Source organism: Myxocyprinus asiaticus, chromosome 10 (genome assembly GCF_019703515.2).
Source record: "Myxocyprinus asiaticus isolate MX2 ecotype Aquarium Trade chromosome 10, UBuf_Myxa_2, whole genome shotgun sequence".
Taxonomy (NCBI): domain Eukaryota; kingdom Metazoa; phylum Chordata; class Actinopteri; order Cypriniformes; family Catostomidae; genus Myxocyprinus; species Myxocyprinus asiaticus.
Genome location: NC_059353.1, coordinates 24924244 through 24944044, shown reverse-complemented (window position 1 = coordinate 24944044; position 19801 = coordinate 24924244). Strand labels below are relative to the sequence as shown.

The following is a 19801-nucleotide window of genomic DNA, read 5'->3' as shown; positions in this document are numbered from 1 at the left end:
TGAATGGTTCATTCATTTTGAACTAATATTTTATGTAACTCAGAAGAACGAGTAGTCTCAGAGAGTGATTCGTTAATTTTGTGTTGGCCGTGCATGTGCATTGCGCAACCTCTGTTCGTTTGTTACGTGAAAACCGCATAGGCGCTGTACAGGAAACAGAAATTATTAGTTAACCTCTCAAGTCTTCTGGTCTGAGTCGTTCGTTCTTTTGTCACTTGAAAGCCGTAGACACTATGCACTGCTCATACAGGAAACAAAAATTATTAGTTCACCTCTCGAGTCATCTGGTCCGAGTCGTTCATTCTTTTGTCACTCGTATACGCTATGCACATACGGCTGTCACGTGACAAAAGAACGAATGACTGGGACAAGAAGATTCCAGAGGTGAACTAATCATTACTGTTTCTCATAATTTGTCCTTGGCTGCATTATAATTTTTTCCTTATTGGGACTATAATCAAAGTTTGCGTAAGTAGACGTGTTGGGGGGGATCTGGCTGTTGAAAATGTAAAAATTTTATTTAATTCTGCTTAAATGAATGAAATGAATGAAAAGATTTGTTCATTTTGCTGAACGAGACTCAAAGATTGAAGTCAGTAAAATGATCCGATATTCCCATCACTACAGAGAAGGCTTTGCTGGCCCTGAGAAATCACCACTGGTGTCAGGTGTGTGTGAATGCATTAATGGTGGTCTGACATCACTAGGTCACATGACCAGGAAGTTATATATATTTGAAAATTTAGAAAATTCATAAAAAATACATGAAATCATAATTCCAAAATCCAAGTCATGTAAGATGTGTGTCAGATGTTTGTGAATGCATTACATGTGATCTGACATCACAAGGTCACATGACCAAGTAGTTGTATAAATTTGCAAATATAAAAAATACACAATCATATTTCCAAAATTCTAGTTTTTTTTTTTTTTTTTATTAAATTTTTTTTATTGATTCAACCATTAAATATAAATAACAGAACACACTCAATATCCAAAAATAGTACAGAGCAGGTGGCGCAGCTGTAAAAACGTACAGAACTGAGATCTAGGAATCCCAAAAAGTTGAACCAAATTTTGAAAGGATCTCAACACTCCATTCTCATATAGGTCACTGAGTGTAGTAACCCCCCTCCCAATCCACTCTGACAAGCAAAAAGGGGACTTGTTGATGCATAATTTGGGGTTCAGCCATATACTCGAGGCAACATTTAAAAAAATGTCAGAAATAAACAGTCTGGACACTTTTGTGCATACCGAGTTCAAGTGAAAGATAACGGGATGTAACTTAGCTTCTCCGATTAATTTGATAGAAAGGCTCTGCAGTGGCAAAATAGGGACAAGAACTTCCTGTTCTCTACAGAACCAGGGAGGGGCTCTCTCAGGTGGAAGCGACCAATGAGCCAAATGTTTGAGACCGAATGCATAATAATAAAATAAAATCTTGGGTAGGCTTAGCCCACCTTTGTCAATCGGCCTATGTAACTTATTGAAATGTAATTTGGGATGCTTACCATTCCAAATGAAGGACTTTGCTATGCTATCAAATTGCTTAAAATAAGAGAGGGGGACATCTACAGGGAGAGACTGCAGTAAGTAATTGAATTTTGGAATACATTTCATTTTAATAACATTAACCTTCCCAATCATAGATAAATGTAATGAAGCCCACCTGCCCACATCACTCGAAAACCTTTTTATTAAGGGGTGAAAATTGACTATCTAAATCACACAAATTTGCTGGAAATAAAATACCCAAATACTTAATGCCCTGTTTGGGCCACTGGAAAGCACCTGACTGGAAAGCCGTTTCTGGGCAGTACGCTGTCAGAGTCAAAGCTTCGGATTTAGACAAATTGACTCTTTATCCTGAAAACTTAGAAATGGAATTAATAATTCTGTGGAGGCAAGGCATAGATCTACTGGGGTCAGAGACAAATAATAAAATACCATCTGCGTAAAGCAAGAGTTCATGCGCCATACCTCCCGCCACCACCCCTGGAAAATCATCCTCGTGTCTTATCGCGGTTGCTAATGGTTCTAGGGCAAGACAGAACAATAATGGGGAAAGAGGGCTACCCTGCCGGGTGCCCCTATCCAGAGTAAAATAATCTGAAATTAGTCCATTTGTTTGTACCACCGCTACTGGGTGTCTATAAAGTAACTTAATCCATCCAATAAACGTACTCCCGAACCCGTATATTTCCAAAACCTTAAAAAGATAATCTCATTCTACCATATCAAATGCCTTTTCTGCGTCAAGTGAGATGGCAGCGACTGGAGATTGTTCATTCGCTACTGACCACATGATATTGATGAGACGCCTAATGTTATCAGAAGAGCTGCGGCCCCGAATAAACCCCACCTGATCTATATGTATAAGAGATGTCATAACTTTACTTAATCGATTAGCCAGAATTTTTGACCAAATTTTTACATCTAACTGGATCAGGGAAATTGGACGGTAACTTTTACTCTCGCTTGGATCTTTGTCATTTTTAAGAATCAGACTGATCCGGGCTTGTGTCATGGTTGGCGGAAGCTTTCCATTCTTTAATGATTCAGTATAAACTTCTAGCAAAAGTGGAGCCAGTTCTGTAGCATAAGATTTGAAAAACTCAGCAGCAAAGCCGTCAGGCCCCAGAGTCTTGCCTGTAGGTAAGGCCTTAATAACCTCGCCAAGCTTCTCCAAGATTATCTCAGAATCAAGAGAATTTTTTTTCTCAGTCGTCAGTTTAGGGAGATCTAATGGTTCCACAAATTTTCTAATATCTTCATCAGTAGACGAAGACTTGGAACTATAGAGATCAAAGTAGAATTCTTTAAAAGCATTATTAATATCAATGGCCGAGGTAAATATTTCACCACCAGCAGATTTCACTGAGGGAATGGTAGAAAAAGACTCTCTCTGCATTATATATCTAGCCAAAAGTTTTCCTGCTTTGTCCTCTGACTCAAAGTACGACTGTCTTGCCCTGAATAGCCAAAACTCCATTTTCCGCGACAAAATAGTATTATATTTGTATTTCAATCGAGTCAATTCTCTGAGGCCATCGGATGACAAACGGCGCTTCAGCTCTGCTTTGGCATTTTTAATATTTCCTTCCAACTCCACGAGTTCTCGTGCTTTGGATTTTTTGATGAATGAGGCATACTGTATGATCCGGCCCCTAAGAACCGCCTTAAGTGCCTCCCAAGCCACGCCCACAGTGGTCTCCATATAAACACTGATTTCAGTCTTTAACATTTGTTGGAATTCAGGATTTTGCAAAAGGGACACATTAAGGCGCCAACTATATGATTTCTTTTTCTCCGTATGTGGCACCACCTCTAAACTCACCAGGGCATGATCTGAGACTAAGATATTTCCAATTGAGCAATCCACAACAGATGAAATGAGGGACTTATAAAAAAAAAAAAATCTATTCTAGAATAAATCTTATGGACTGATGAAAAAAATGTATAGTCTCTACCAGATGGGTTCAAAAGTCTCCAAATATCTGTAAGAACAAGATTTTTACACATCCTGTGAAGCGTCAGTTGCTCTAGGGGGCTTGCACACTTTTGCTTCACTATGATCAAGGACTGAATCCATCAAAAGATTAAAGTCTCCTCCCAATATTATATCATGAGGGGTGCCAGCGGTTTGCAACATCCCTTCAAGATCTATAAAAAAGCCCTGATCATCAGCGTTAGGTGCATAAATATTAGCCAAAATCAACCTTTGCCCCTGAATTTCAGCTAAAACAATAATGACTCTTCCTAATTTATCTTTAATCTGTTTGAGACATTTGAATTGTAGATGTTTATTTACCAATATAATGACTCCTTTGCTCTTACTTGAGCCAACACTAAAGAAAATATGCCCACCCCATATCTTGCCAAATTTTTCCGCTTCCTGCGGTGAAAGGTGTGTTTCTTGAAGAAACACTATATCATATTTCTTACGCTTAAGAAAAGAAATAACCTTCCTTCTTTTTATGGGGTGCCCCAACCCATTCACATTCCATGTGGAGAGAGATAGTACACTCATATTAACAAATGATATATTGATATAATTAAAAAAAAAAAAATTGTGTGTCAAAAACAAAATTATACAGACCACATTCCCCATTAGTGAAACAACCAAACCCTGAATTTCCCCCTGAACAAAACAAACAGAAAAAAGAAAAACGTGTGCATTAACCCCACGCACGAGAGCGCCAACCGGCGACAGTCCCTCTAAACTCAAAAGGTCCATGAACGCCCACGAGCCCCCATGACAACTTTGCCATCGGATTGCTCAATTTTGCCTCACAAATTTGTGAAGCAAAATTACATAACAGAAAATACTTTGTAAAATAACCCCCAGCCAGTAGGAAGAATGAACACAAAGAACATGTAGATTAATTCACAGAACTGTTTTAAAGGTGTGATCCTCCACAAAACAAATTTCAGCTGATATAAAACCGTTCAGTTTCACGGATAGACAGACGAATGTTCAGTGAGCCAGCTGTTATGAGTTCAGTGGATGACGTAATCATTCCAGTGTCCCGTAAACGGCACAAACTCCAGTCGCTAGGTGGAGCCAACACAAAAAGAAACAAAACCGACATCCCGGTTCCCTGGATGGTCAAGTCAATTCACTCGGAGGCTGCATGAAAGTATATACCATGACTTACTCAATCCGTCAACTTTATAAAAGACATCCTTTGTGTGAGCATGTAGATATTTTGCGGTCATCCGTAGTGTCCACTCTCAAACTGGCCGGGAACTTCCATGCAAAAGTAATCTTCCGTCAATGCAAAAGCTTCTTTAAGGAAAAGTGTTATTCACAAAACAAACTCCAGCCGCTAGGCAGAGCCAACGCAAAAAGAAACCAAAATTATGCCCAGCTTCCTCAAAAGCCAGAGTAAGTACAGTGACCCACTCACTTGAGAAACATCCAATGGTTTACTCACCCATTGATTCAATAAAAGACATTGCCTGATTGGGACATGTAAATACTTTGCAACCGTCCTTCGTTTCTATTCTCAATTTGGCCGGGAACATCAGAGCAAAAGTGATCTTTCGCTGATGCAAGAGTTTCTTGCATTCCTTGAACTGATCGCGTTTCTCTCTTGTCGAAAAAGTCCAGGAACAAGAAAATATTATGATTCCTCCAAGAAAGCTTCCCTTTGCTCCTTACCTGGCACAACACGAGATCTTTATCGGATGACCTCAGAAATTTGGCCAGAATCAATCGGGGCCTATCTCCCTCAGCAGATCTCCGAGCAAGGACTCTGTGAGCTCGCTCGATTTCCAGCTTGTGGCCTGTTATGTCGAGCAGACTTGGGAAGAGCTCGTCTAGGAATTTCACCATATCTCTGCCCTCCTCATGCTCAGGAATTCCAAAAATTCTGACGTTATTCTTGCGGCTTCTATTCTCAAGATCTTCAAGCTTTACAAGAATACATTCCAGATCAACTTTGGTCGCGGGCGGATTAGCGGTTAATTCCCTCTCCGAAGACTCCAAATAATCAATTCATTTCTCAGCATCCGACACTCTTGTAACTAACTCAGAGAATTTTATTTCCATCGCCGTAATCGATCAACGTATTACAGCAAGATCCTTCAAGTCAGCAAGAACCTTCGTCATCAGCACCGATATGTTGGACAACTGACACTGGATCACCTCTCCTGCCGCGGCATCCAAATCGAGTCCCCGGTCTGTAGGCCTGTCGGGGCTTTCATCCTGAACACGTAAGTGTCTTTTAATGTCTCCAGAGCCCGATAATTTTGACTTCTTTGCCATGTTTTACCTCAAAGAACAAATGTGTAACTGGGTGTATCGAATTTCACCAGATTATAACATGAGAATAATAAAAAAAATTAGCAAAGTGCGCAGAGCTCGCCGTTCACACGTCTGCTTCTTGCATGGCGTCAAGTGACCTCCCAAATTTCTAGTTTTGTAAGATGTGTTGTAGGTGTTTGTAAATGTATAACAGGTGGTGTGATATCATCAGGTCATAAACAGGTTTTATTTTTGAAAATAAAAGTTAAAATCATAAAATTATAAAGTTACGATTTTAAAATATGTAAGGTGGAAAAGTGTTCTGTATACATGTGCTTTAGGAGGTCTGACATTCGTCTATTTCTGTTAGCTATAAGTTAAATGCAATTTCAATTAATTATTGTGACGAGGAGGAGGGCGGTGCCAGGCCGTGAGTGCGCACAGTCGCCCCCCCCCCAATCGGGCGTGCTCAGGTGGTATGGCCGTAAGCACATTCAACACCACTGCTTTTCAGCAGCACGAACACACATTAACAGGGTGCTTTTCAGCTCCACATAAACACACATGGCAGCTGCGTGTGGCTCACTCTCTCTCGAACCGCCACATCCCGATGCACTTATCCCTCTCTTCGGCTGATTAGCCCAATTGGGGGCAGGGCATGCATAGTCACGGCCCGGCCCCTCCCTCCTCCTCATCACAATTACATTGTTATAACATCATTACATATCCTAGGGAATAAGCCATTTATGGCTTTAAATGTTTGTTTGTTTTTGGCCATATATTTCTACTTATTTGAAAATAAGTTCATCTGGATAAAGCTACATGTCTTTATAGCCACAGAGTAATCTGTTTTTTACCAGCCTTTGTCCGTTTCACACTTTAGAAATACTCCCTAACTTTGCCTGCTGAATGTCTAACGAATGTCCAATATAAAAACAACTTTACCCCAGTCATTTCACTTTGCATGCAAACGTCTTTACCTTCGTTCTTACTGACTTATCCGGTAAACGAAAGTGTTATGCACATGTCTCTTCATGGTTTGACGTCAAAAGCAGAGAATTGCTTTCAAATCTCATGTAAACGGGGTTTTCTTGTTTTATCTGATTTTTTTAATAGGCTGATTTTTGGGAGTTATCAGCATATTAGTGTGCATGTAAATGGGCTAACTGTTAACTGATTGTTATAAAATGATTGGCTAAGCCACATTCAAGGCCGTTGCAACCACAGATCGGTCGAATCCTATATTAAAGGAATTTTTCGGGTTCAGTACAATTTAAGCTCAGTCAACAGCATTTGTGGCATAATGTTGATTACCACAAAAAATATTTGAGCTCATCCCTCCTTTTCTTTTAAAAAAGCAAAAATCAAGGTTACAGTGAGGCACTTACAATGGAAGTAAATGGGGCCAATTTCTGGAGGGTTTAATATTGGAGGGGTGAATTTTATTATTTTATAAAAGCGCTTACATTAATTCTTCTGTTAAAACTCCTGTGTTATTTGAGCTGTAAAGTTGTTTAAATCATCATTTTTACAGTTGTCTTAGGGTTTGTTTACATTACATCATCTTGGCAATGAAGTTGCAAGTTGGCTATACCTTTACACAAAATGGTTAGTAAGTGATTTTATCAGACTAAAATCATGTAAACACACATAGTGTTTATATCTTGTGGCTATACTTTTGAAACAGTGAGTATTTCAACATTTTCAGACTGGCCACCATTCACTTCCATTGTAAGTGTCTCATTGGAACCCCGATTTTTGCTTTGTTTTAAGAAAAGGAGGGGCAAGTCAAAATGAATTTTTGTGGTAGTAAATATTATGCCACAAATGCTGTCGATTGAACTTAACTTGTATTGAACCCGGAATATGCCAGTAAGGGATAATGTAAAATCAGCCATTAAATGCATTAAATAAATAATTACATAAATAAATATGATTCTAAGTATGTTTTATAACTGTAACATTTTGCACTAAAGTATAAAGTGCTAGGATGCTTTTTGGCCTTTGCATGAACTCTTGGTAGAGTGTCTTTTACTCTGGAAATATCAGCCAATGATGTAGCCAGTGGTTTTACTCACATGATATTCATTGCATGTTTTCTTCTTTTAGGAAGTACAGGAGCAACTAATATCCATCAAAAAGCTTCTGAGCACATGCAGACTATCAGCTGGGTGATTTGTTTCTCTACTTTTCCCAGCCTTCTTGTTTCAGCCACTTGTTCTAGTCATTTTCAATATAGAGATTCCATAATGCTCACTCTTAGAAATCATTATAACTTCACACAAACAACCTGTCATTGCCTTAAAACCATAATAAACCATCTATTCAATGTGATGATTGCTGAAGAGAACATTATACTGTAGGTATGGGGTGGGCAAGTTTTCTGACTCCTTTTTCTCTGTAATCAGAGTCCGTGCTGAGTTTGAACAACTTCCTTGTCACCTGATGCAGGAACTCCACCTCTTCTCCATGGATGACTTCATCGGGGTAAAAAAGGGTCAGCTCTGTACCACAGCGAAAGCCATACTGCAGTCTGCAACTGCTCACATAGACATTTGTGAGGTTGTACAATTGAAGCTCACTATTAAGACATCTAAACAGCTTTATTGGCAATTAGTTTATATGGTGCATCATAGGGATCATATGTTCCCTTTTTTGATGCCACTTTTAGATTAACAAGTGCACACTGACTGTTGTAGAATCTGTGGTTATGTGTTATGTGAGACCTTTGGGCTCATGTGTGTGTGTGTAAATTAGGTTATAATAACAATATATCTGTCACCCACTATGCAGTGGGAAAAAATCGGGTTTTGTTTTACAATGAAAACCAAAAACCATATGAACTTATTCTACAGTACTATTATATGTTTGTTCCATGGAGGCAGACACAGCTGTAAACAATCTGATCCCCAAGAATATTCCAGTAACTACAGTACAGTCAAATTTGATGACAGAGAATGTTTGTTACAGTCCCCTCTCATGTTCCTCAGCTGTGTCAGGCAAAAGGTTTTATCTGTGAGTTCTGTAACGGGAAGGATGTGCTTTTCCCTTTTCAGAGAGACACCTGCACTCGCTGCCAAGGTCAGACATCAACACACTGCAAGCATTTCCAAACATTCTGTTAATAAGTACACTCAAAGTTTAAAATGTTGCTTTTGTCTTGAGTGATTTTAAAGCAATTTTTTGTCCACCTTAAGTTAGTTGGAAATGTTTTAATCATTCAGCAGTCATGTGATTTGAGGACTCAAAAGAATATAAATTGAACTATGGCCATTCCATTATTACATTAAATAACACTTGCCTCTTACTTTGTGGTTTTGTAGACTGTAGAGCCTGTTTCCACATCTCATGTTTCCACGATGAAGCATGTCCCAAATGTGCCCGACTACAGAAACGAAAGAAGCTCCAGGAAGCCATAAATTAATTAAAAAAAAAATCTATTTTTTTTTTTTTTAAAAAGTCCTTTGCATCATTTTAAAAATGGACCCTTTCAGGTGTTCATAGCCCTTGAAGCACTGACATTTTATATGTAAATGTATTATATTTTGTAATTTTGTATAGCACAGATGAAAGACATTTTCATATTTGTAATCAGAGCTGTTGATTCATTTTCCACTAAATAAGCATTACCCAGTAATAATAAGAGACATATTCATAATAACAATAAAAGTCTTCATAATAACATATCTCTTTTTCTTTCATTTGTAACAATAAAAGACACATAGACTTATCATTATTTTATTTTTATTGTTATTTTTTACTGTTTTATTATTACTATACAATTTATTTTCCCTTGCCATTATCTGTTTTTTGTATTAATGCCATGGCAAAATTTTATGTTAACAATCATGCCAATAAAGTACTTTAAAATGAAACTGAAAATTCAAATTCCATTTTGCAGGTTACACATGATCTGGTTGTTCACTTTAATATGAAAGATTTAAATTTGGGCTTAAAATGTTATCTGTATAGATTGTTGATTCTTCAAGATAACAAATGTTATCAGCAACATTTTAATTGGATTTAGTTCTAATATTTAATTTCTTTTTAACAACTACTTCGATGTCACCAGAAAGATTTGACTATCAAGTTTAAGTCCAGCTACTTGTAAAAAATTTCTGTCAGAAGTGGGATTCGAACCCACGCCTCCATTCGGAGACCAGAAACCCCTTGATACAGGAAGGACTAATCCTTGAGTCTGGCGCCTTAGACCGCTCGGCCATCCTGACATACGTCATTTATAGAACTAAAGTTGTTTATGTGATCACAATTTTATTTCCTTGCATGTGGGTTGTTCAAAAATTTTTAATTGAATTTTCTTAAACAACAAAATTTCAGTTAAGGTAATATAATATTAATTCATTCCAGTGAAGTTTAGAAACAGACTTGCTTCTTACAAGCGGCGCTCGAACGCTAACTTTAACATCCGGTTGATTTTGGACTGTTTTAATGACAGTTTATGAGCGTTAAAGGAAAAAAAAGATTAATGTCATAAAGAAATTGCGGTGCTTCACACTAAGATTATAATAAATTCGGCTTTTTTGTCTTTGGTACAGAACAGTTTGGGATTATGTCCCGCATTATACAGTAATTCACGTTCAGTTAAACGTATTAAAGGCGCAACAATACGTCTTTGCAACAACATTTTCAACGTTTAGTCTGAAAAACAACTTTCAACAAACGTATTATTCAGAAGGCATATGTAACTAACAAACCAATCATTAAACCGTCCACGTGAAAAGTAATGGTACAGTTGTGCAATCGCCCCATCTAGTGGCAGGACAAGCACAGAGCTGTGAGTCGCAATCACTGTCAGGTTTCTTTATTTTTTCTGCAGAAATTGTATCTTTAGGGGTACAACAGTTTGTCAAGTCAAGTCATTTTTATTTGTATAGCACTTTTCACAACACACATCGTTTCAAAGCAGATTTACAGAAAATCATGCTTTAACAGAAAATGAAACTGTTATATCTATAAAGTCTTAGAGTGATCATTGTGTTGTTTGATGAAATATGATTGTAAATTGTGGATAAAAATAAATAATTAAATAATAATTGTATTTAGAACCCCAGTGAGTAAGCCAAAGGCGACTGTGGCAAGGAACACAAAACTCCATAAGATGTTGGTTAATGGAGAAAAATAACCTTGGGAGAAACCAGGCTCACTGTGGGGGCCAGTTCACTTCTGGCTAACATAATGAATATAATGCCAATATTACTTATTTGTGTGCAGTGCAAGTCATGGTTTAAAATGAGTAAACAAAGTAAGTGTTAAGGTCAGTGTTTAAACAAAGATTTTGTATGAACTGTAAGATTAATGACTAATGTCTTTGAAGTTCATCCTGGATTAACTGCAGAAGTTCACATAGATGCAATTGTCCTTGTTAGCTGGCTGAAGGCTTTTGTTAGCAATTAATTGAAAGTCTGTGTATTCCATTTTAAGGGTGCTTTCACACTGGCAGTTTAGTTCGAAACACAGCATGGTTCGCATGAAAAATTGGTAACGTGAAAGCTGTCATGTGGACCAGGGAGCGTACCGTGAACCGCGAACCCGAGGCTACCTGTAGGAGATGGTCTGAGTTCGGTTGCAGTGGAACTGTAGCGTGATTCGCCTGAATGTGAAAGCAACTCGGACTCGGGTGCGCACTCGTTCAGGAAGTAAAGTAACCTGCGCATGCGTTTTAGCCGATGACGACATCTATCTATCTATACACCTTATAAATACTATATATAAATACTATTATAGGTTATAAATATAGGGTATAATAGGAGATGACAGTGGCGATAACTTCACCTTGGACAATATGAATCCCGAGGTTGAGACAGGGAAATTAAAAAGTTTTGAATCATTATATCTATCTGTCTATCTATCTATCTATCTATTCAAAACTTTTTTGTTCAGCTGCTCCCATTAGGGATCAGGCCATCCATGATCCACTTATTTGGCTTGGCACAGGTTCTATACTGGATGCTCTTCCTGATGCAACCCCCAGTGTCTGGGAGACTCTCACTCACACCTACAGGGCAATATAGAGTCCCCAATTGACTTAACCTATATGTTTTTGGACTTGTGGGGGAAACCAGATGCAAACATGGTGAGAACATACAAACTCCACAGAGAAAGGCCCAGTTGAGCCATGACTCAAACCCAGGAACTTGTTATGAGGCAACAGTGCTAACCACTGAGCCAACCCCTTATGATTCAAAATTATTTCATAATATATATATTGTTTAAACCAATATGTTTTGTGTAATGTACACTGCTCCCCGTTTGATCAAATAAATACGTAACCATGTATGTGTGTTTTTATTTTTTTTAATACTTTGTTGGTAGCTCATTGTACATGTTATTGATATATCTAAATTCAGAAATACTTTAAGTGGGAATAGTATTTAAAATATTGATAAATGCATTAGGTATTAATTGTTTAAAATATTTTAAGTGCACTTTTATAAATGTTAAGCCTTACAAAAATCAGTAAATTATCTTAATATTATTAGAATAAACACATTGTTAAAAATTAATCATGTGTCATGTACTAAATAATTCGAGTCACTTCACATGATTTAACGAGATCCCATTTTTTATTTTTTATAATTTTTTTTTTTTAAAGCGAGCCTTCAAATCAAATCAAATCAAATCACTTTTATTGTCACACAACCATATACACAAGTGCAATAGTGTGTGAAATTCTTGGGTGCAGTTCTGAGCAACATAATAGTCATGACAGTGATGAGACATATACCAATTTACAATAAACATCAGATTAACACAACACAATTTAAAGTCTAATGTACACATAATTACACACAACACAATATACAAATAATAACAGTACAGTATACAATACACACAATATAGAATACACATTATACAATAAAAAAGTATATATATTATATATAGAATGTACAGTAGGTTGTATTGTACTGTATTGACATTCAGGCTGTCGGTTGATAGTAAGTTGTTAAGAGAGAATATAATATAATAATAATATAATTTATGACAGTCCGGTGTGAGATATAAGAGTAAGAGTAATAAAGTGCAGTGCTGATGTATTTTGATCGTGGGAGATCAAGAGTTCAAAAGTCTGATTGCTTGGGGGACGAAGCTATCATGAAGTCGGCTGGTGCGGGTCCCAATGCTGCGATACTGCCTGCCTGATGATAGCAGTGAGAACAGCCCATGGCTCGGATGGCTGGAGTCTCTGATGATCCTCCGAGCTTTTTTTCACACTCCACCTGGTACATATGTCCTGGAGGGAGGGAAGCTCACCTCCGATGATGTGTCTGGCAGTTCGCACCACACTTTGCAGTGCTTTGCGGTTGTGGGTGGTGCTATTGCCGTACCAGGCGGAGATGCAGCCAGTCAGGATGCTCTCTACAGTGCAGGTGTAGAACCGTGTGAGGATGTGGCGGTTCATTCCAAACTTCCTCAGCCATCTCAGGAAGAAGAGGTGCTGATGAGCCTTCTTCACAATGGCTTCAGTGTGGATGGACCATGTTGCCACACAGTCATGTGTGTACAGAGAATACAAGAGTGGGTTGAGAACACAGCCCTGCGGGGCTCCAGTGTTGAGGGTCAGTGATGAGGAGATGTTGCTGCCTATTCTAACCACCTGCCGTCTGCTTGACAGGAAGTCCATGATCCAGCTGCACAGCGTGCTGTTTAAGCCCAGAGCCCGGAGTTTCTTATCAAGCTTGGAGGGCACTATGGTGTTGAATGCTGAGCTGTAGCCTACAAACAGCATTCTCACATAAGTGTTCTTTTTTTCCAGGTAGGAGAGAGCAGTGTGTATTGTAGATGCAATGGCATCATCAGTGGAGCGGTTGCTGCGGTAAGCAAACTGCAATGGGTCTAGTGATGGAGGCAGCACAGAGCAGATGTAATCTCTGATTAGTCTCTCAAAGCATTTGCTGATGATAGGGGTCAGAGCAACAGGACGCCAGTCATTTAAGCAAGTTGTTTTGGATTGCTTTGGAACAGGCACAATGGTGGACATTTTAAAGCATGTGGGGACTACAGACAAAGAGAGGGAAAGGTTGAAAATGTCCGTAAAAACACCAGCCAGTTGGTTCGCGCACGCTCTGATGACGTGGCCCGGGAATGCCGTCTGGACCCGTGGCTTTGCGGATATTCACCCGTCGGAAGGATCGGGTTACATCTGCTACAGATACGGAGAGTGAACTAACCTCTGTAGCTTCAACTGCGAGAGCTCTCTCTGCGAGGGCGATGTTATTTCCCTCGAAACAAACATAAAAAGTATTTAGCTCATCCGGGAGAGAGGCAGCGGTGTTCGCAGCGGAGTTTTTATTCCCTTTAAAGTCCGTGATGATGTTAATTCCCTGCCACATGCTTCTAGAGTTGGTGGTGTTAAACTGCCCTTCAATCTTGTTCCTATACTGACATTTTGCTGTTCTGCTGTTTTCAGAGGGCATAACTGGCTTGTTTTCCAACAAGGTCCACGCATCAAGTGCTGCGCAAACATCGCTATTAATCCAAGGTTTCTGGTTCGGATAGATCCATATTGTTCTGGTCGGAACGACGTCCTCTATGCACTTTCTGATGAAACACGTTACACTATCAGCGTAAAGCTCGATGTCATCATCAGAGGCGGACCGGAACATCTCCCAGTCTGTGTGATCAAAACAGTCTTGTAACGTAGAGTCTGATTGGTCCAACCAGCACTGGATCGTTCTGAGGGCGGGTGCTTCCTGTTTCAGTTTCTGCCTGTAAGCGGGCAGAAGCAGAATGGAAGAGTGGTCCGATTTGCCAAATGGTGGGCGGGGGAGGGATTTGTAGCTGTCCCGGAAGGGAGAGTAGCAATGGTCCAAAACCCAGTCCCCTCGTGTGTTGAAACTGATGTGTTGGTGGTATTTTTGTGCGACTGATTTGAAACTGGCTTTATTAAAGTCCCCGGTCACAATGAACGCAGCCTCAGGGTGCGCGGTTTCCTGCTTGCTTATAATCCCGTACAGTTCCTTGAGTGCCCGGTCTGTGTCGGCTTGTGGCGGGATGTACACAGCAGTGATAATGACCGCTGTGAATTCCCTCGGTAGCCAGAATGGTCGACACAGAAGCATGAGAAATTCCAGATCAGGAGAGCAGAAAGACTTGATAGAATGTACGTTCCTCTGATCACACCAGGATTTGTTGATCATAAAACATACACCACCACCTCTGCTTTTACCTGAGAGGTCTTTTGCTCTGTCCGCTCGGTGCACGGAGAAACCCATGGGATCGATGGCTGAATCTGGAATCTCTGCAGACATCCAAGTTTCTGTTAGGCAGATAATGCAGCAGTCCCTCGTCTCTCGTTGGAAAGAGATCCACGCTTTCAGCTCGCAGATCTTGTTATCCAGAGACTGAACATTTGCCAGTAGAATACTGGGTAGCGGGGGTCGATTTGCGTGACGTCTTACTCTGATGAGAACGCTGGCTCTGTTTCCCTTTTTCCTTCTATGTTTCCGTGGCCGGGCAGCCCAGACAAAGGGCTCTGCTGGCGTGTTTGTAAACAGCGGGTCGGCATTGAGGAATTTGCAGTCCGGTATACGGTGTGTAATTGCTGAACCAATGTCCAAAAGTGTTTGACAATAAGGCAAACAACATCCAAGACAAAAATATAAGAATTGTAAACAAAACAAACAAAACACTACCATGTTGTGTCGGAGCTCGCAACGCAGCAGCCATACCCAGCGCCATCTTGAGTTTAAGCCCTTTGGGCTTAAGCCCTTTGGGCTTAAACAGTTTCTTAAAAATATTACATGTAAATATTGTGTGGCGGGGTGAGCAAGAGACCGGCACAGTGGGTGTGGCGTCAAGCCTCGGAGAGGCATTTATTGGAAATAATAATAAGTAAAATATCCATAAAAGGGGAAAATAAAGTTTCCAGGGGGAATATTGTTTCATAACAAAGGGGGAATCTGGCATCCTCGAGGTGATACGGGGCTCCTTGAAGGGCGGGGTAGTGTCTATGGAATAGCCCAGGCATGAGCTGGGTCCATCGGCCGCACACACTCCCCTCCAGGGTCCACGGCGTCCTTGGCGGCCTGTCTTCCCAGGCCCGTGCCAGGTGAGAGGGGAAGGCCGCGACGTGACCTGTTCCCCCCCGGCGACTCATTTAATCCGTCCAGGGGTCCAAGGAGCAGGACCGGCGATGCATCCACTCATCTGAACCCTCCCAGCTCTGGTCCTGGGTGTGCGAGGATGCCTGTATGTGTGTGTGTGTGTGTGTGTGTGTGTGTGTGTGTGACCTGTAAAACATACTATGTGATAACTACTTTAAAAAAGTATGGTAACAATTGTGGCGGAATGATCTGCCCCTCCAGCTCGTCATCGTCGCCCTGCCTCTTAGGGCCGCCCTTCAGCCAGGCTTACCACAGGAGTTGGGCAGGAGAGCAAGAAGAGGTGCATAATTAATAAGCCTCGTTCTGACAGCGGTGAATGAAGCACACCTGATGTGAATAATGCTTCATCATCGCTGTCATTAAAACGCAGAGCGCACATCTTCTCTGGGAGCCAGCTTCAAATCTCCATGCACGCGCGCACGCATGCACACACATTGGTACTCCTATCATTACAAGGAGGACTCTCTATAGACATAATGATTTTTAAACTGTACAAACTATATATTCTATCCCCTAAACCTCACCCTCACTGAAACCTTTTGGCATTTCTTAATGTTCAAAAATTAAATAAAAAACATTGCTTAGTATGTTTTTTAAGCTGTTTGAATTACAGGGACACTAGGGGTGTCCTCATAAACCACATTCATAGCATAATGTAAATATGACATTTGCAGCTTTTATAATTTTATTCTTGTAATGAAAATCTAATTCCACTGGAGTGACATTCTTGGGACTATGTTAATGTTTTTTTTTACAAACATCAGAGGCTGTGAATTGTCATCAGCCATATTTGAATGAAATTATAATGCAGTATGAGACATGCCATAGCTGTTACTATATCATGTATTTTAGCATGGCTGGAACCCTGTGTTGACCAGTCAGCATCAGGAACTAGATCAATTTTATACCATGATATGATACAAAGTGGTGCCAGGAGGACAGTGGTGTTATGCAGGATTTTGGGGAAAGACTTGTTTTGAAAGGTGGACGATTTCATTCAAGAAACAACCACAGCCATTTTATACACACTGACTGAACTCTACAAAAAATTAAGTAGATCACCACATAGCATCTGCTAAAACTCAAACATATACATGTACAAAGTGCCACATGCAGTGTGTGATGGCCTCAGATAGATGTGTTTCCTCTGGAGAGATGCTCATCATGCACTGATGAAAGAGCAGCAGGGGTCTGATGCCACAGCATTGTAATGTTGACTCTGATTGATGGCACTCATCCACGGTAAGGGGTTAATGAAACTCTGTTTCGCTCGTTGCTTTTGACCCCATCATCCATTTGCCTTCATTTCAAACATTTCATATTAGTCAATTCTGGCTTTCTTTCTCTCCTCACTCTCACATCCCTCTTTGTTTTTTTTTTTTGTTGTTGTTTTTTTTCACTCCTTCACATTGCTTTTTTATTGAGAGACTTTCGCAGGTCAATGGGAATGGTGTATTTGTGAGTTCTACTGGCTTTCAGTGATGAAGCCTTGCTGTGAAGGAGAACAACGACTTCCAGAACACTGCAGGTGTGCAATCCATGTATTGTGGGGCATGATTGTGGTTGTGCTGAGGTTTAAATATGTCTAGTCCAGCACATCAATAAGAAGAACTGAATGCACTCCATTCTGTTTTCTCAAAGTATGAGCTGTCTTTTGTGTGGCCGGCGTAATACTGGCACCTGATAATCTCATGCTTTAACAACTAGAATAATTTGGGTACTCATTTAGCATTATGATTTCCTCATTCACAATCTTTCTTTATGACTGTGCCCTGCTGCTGTAAAATTAGAAAAAAAGTATTTGTTCCTGAAAGATCCCCGCTCCCCCCCCTCCCCCCCCCCCCCCATGACAAGAATAAAATTTTCCTCGATCTTTTGACATATATGAGGTCATTGTACTATAAAAACATACTGTAAGTTTCAGAACTGAAAACGTCCTCCTTAAAGGAATGTTCCAGGTTCAGTACAAGTTAAGCTCAATCGACAGCATTTGAAGCATAATATTGATTACCACAAAAATTAATGTCTTTAAAAATTTTTTTTAAAAAAATAACAAAATAAATCTGGGTTACAGTGAGGCATATTCAATTGTCGCACTTTCTTTGGATTGCGTTTCAAAAATGGCTATATTTAGTCTATTTCACAAGGGACATGGCAAGCAGTGGACTTGCCGCATGGCTGCCGCCTTCTCTCATAGAGGATTTCAGGGGCGTCGCGATTTCAGGGGCAGCTTTTGCCATAGTTACAATCAATAAGAACTCGCAAAGTCACCTACATGCATACCGACAGCAGCAGACTTGCAATGTATGTGAGAGAAATATTCTGTACCTATTTTACCTCACCTGATTGAGAAGTGCCCTGGCAACACTCTAAAATGTAGATGCAGTTGGACCCAACGGATTTTAAACTGAGCTCACATTGTTTCTCTAACTGTGTATATAGTCATATAGAAGTTATAATAAAATCATTAGTTGTTCAGTTACGCCATAATCAGTTGAGAACATGAAACTTGAGATAAAACATGAGATAAACGAATGATAAAGTAAAAATGGCATTTGTGTTTATTGTTGATTTGTGTATGTCTGTAATCTGCTTACAAGAGATCCTGATGCATTATTTTGCTTATAATCATGTTTTATTTGTTGTTATTTATAATATAATTTGTATTTAGTAAAATACTTTGTGTAAGGTTTATGACTAACAAAAAGCTTCATGACACCCACTGAGTTCTGTTAATTGCCTTTTCTTTTTTTGGTACATTTAATTTTGCACTTTATTTTACCTGGCAAACTAACTCACGTTTTTTCAAATCTCTATGAGAAATTCCTCTTCCATGTTTTCAGCAGTCTGCTATGAGCTCAATTTTGTATGATTGGCTGTGAATAAAGCAGAGAGATGTAATATTTGTATCTCTTGTGAGGCCTGCCGCGAAGAGCCATGCGTGTGAAAGCGGCAGGAGTTTGGGTGTAGGAGCACCGCTTGCACGCCGCCTGCACACAGCTAGCAAAACCGCCTGCGATTTTCCGCTTTCCGCATGCCTCTCATTGAAAATGAACTAGACGCTCAGGCTTGCCACATTCCATGTGAAATGGTCTTTAGAAGGGCTGCACAATGTTAGCCATTCACAACAGCGGGCGTTTACTGAAGTCTAAAGGTCCAGACAGCTTAAAACCAAGCGTTTCAGACAGAGGGCCAGAGACAGGGTGGAAAATGATTATATATGACTAAATTATGACTGTTTGGTGCAAAAAAACAAAACAAAAACAAAAACAAAACAAAAAAAACTTTACTAACATTACAAGTGGACCTGAGGGAAGATAATACAATTATATAAAAAAAAGAGTATGTCATGACCCCTTTAAACCAACAGGCAATTTCTTTTTTTTTAATGAATTTTTCACTGATTGAATTAAATGTCTGTGACTTACATTTCTGTGAGTAAAATGTACCCACATAACATATAATGTATTTTATTGTTTATTTTTGTTTCGATTTGTTTATCTTGTCTCGCTTGCACCTGTTGTTTGAAGGCTGACGCAAGAGATCTCTCGTGACGAATGATTCTCCTTAGCCAAAATATTACTTTACTAATTGTTTCACATTACTTTCTTCAGAAATATAATGTATGTTCTGCTCTTTAGAACAGTAAATCAGCAAATATAATATTATAAAATATAATATCAGCAAATAAATATAAACATCTTGTGCGCCTGCGCGGGTACTGCGGGTTCACGTCAGTGAACTGTGGACCAATCAGAGCCCATTTCGCAGCGCCCTTCTCGCTCCCATGGTTACCAGGTTAGCAACGCCAAGACACTTTTTCAATCGCAAACAGCAAGACATGCAGGAAACACATGTAAACAAGCAAAACAACTTTATTAAAACTTATTTGAACAATAACTATTTATTTTCAAAGAAAATATCT

At 39.6% G+C, this 19801-nt stretch overlaps 1 protein-coding gene and 1 non-coding gene across 7 annotated transcripts in view; one reads left to right on the top strand and one right to left on the bottom strand.

The window, feature by feature from the left end:
- Positions 1–9602, top strand: part of rubcnl (rubicon like autophagy enhancer) — a 33476-nt gene extending 23874 nt beyond the window's left edge. For 2 of the 6 annotated variants that reach the window (XM_051708343.1, XM_051708340.1), the window contains 4 exons: positions 7862–7923; positions 8161–8314; positions 8743–8833; positions 9076–9602. In XM_051708343.1, the coding sequence (XP_051564303.1) occupies positions 7862–7923; positions 8161–8314; positions 8743–8833; positions 9076–9176 (408 nt within the window). In that variant the 3' untranslated portion in view covers positions 9177–9602. Of the gene's footprint in view, positions 1–5583; positions 7066–7861; positions 7924–8160; positions 8315–8742; positions 8834–9075 lie in introns of those variants that run through there. The other 4 variants (XM_051708344.1, XM_051708342.1, XM_051708341.1 and 1 more) reach the window with 4 other exon arrangements.
- A 269-nt stretch (positions 9603–9871) lies between these two features.
- Positions 9872–9981, bottom strand: trnal-caa (transfer RNA leucine (anticodon CAA)). The gene is made up of 2 exons: positions 9944–9981; positions 9872–9917 (listed from the first exon to the last, which is right to left on the bottom strand). It is a non-coding gene; the product is annotated as a tRNA-Leu (tRNA).
- Between the last annotated feature and the right edge of the window lie 9820 nt (positions 9982–19801).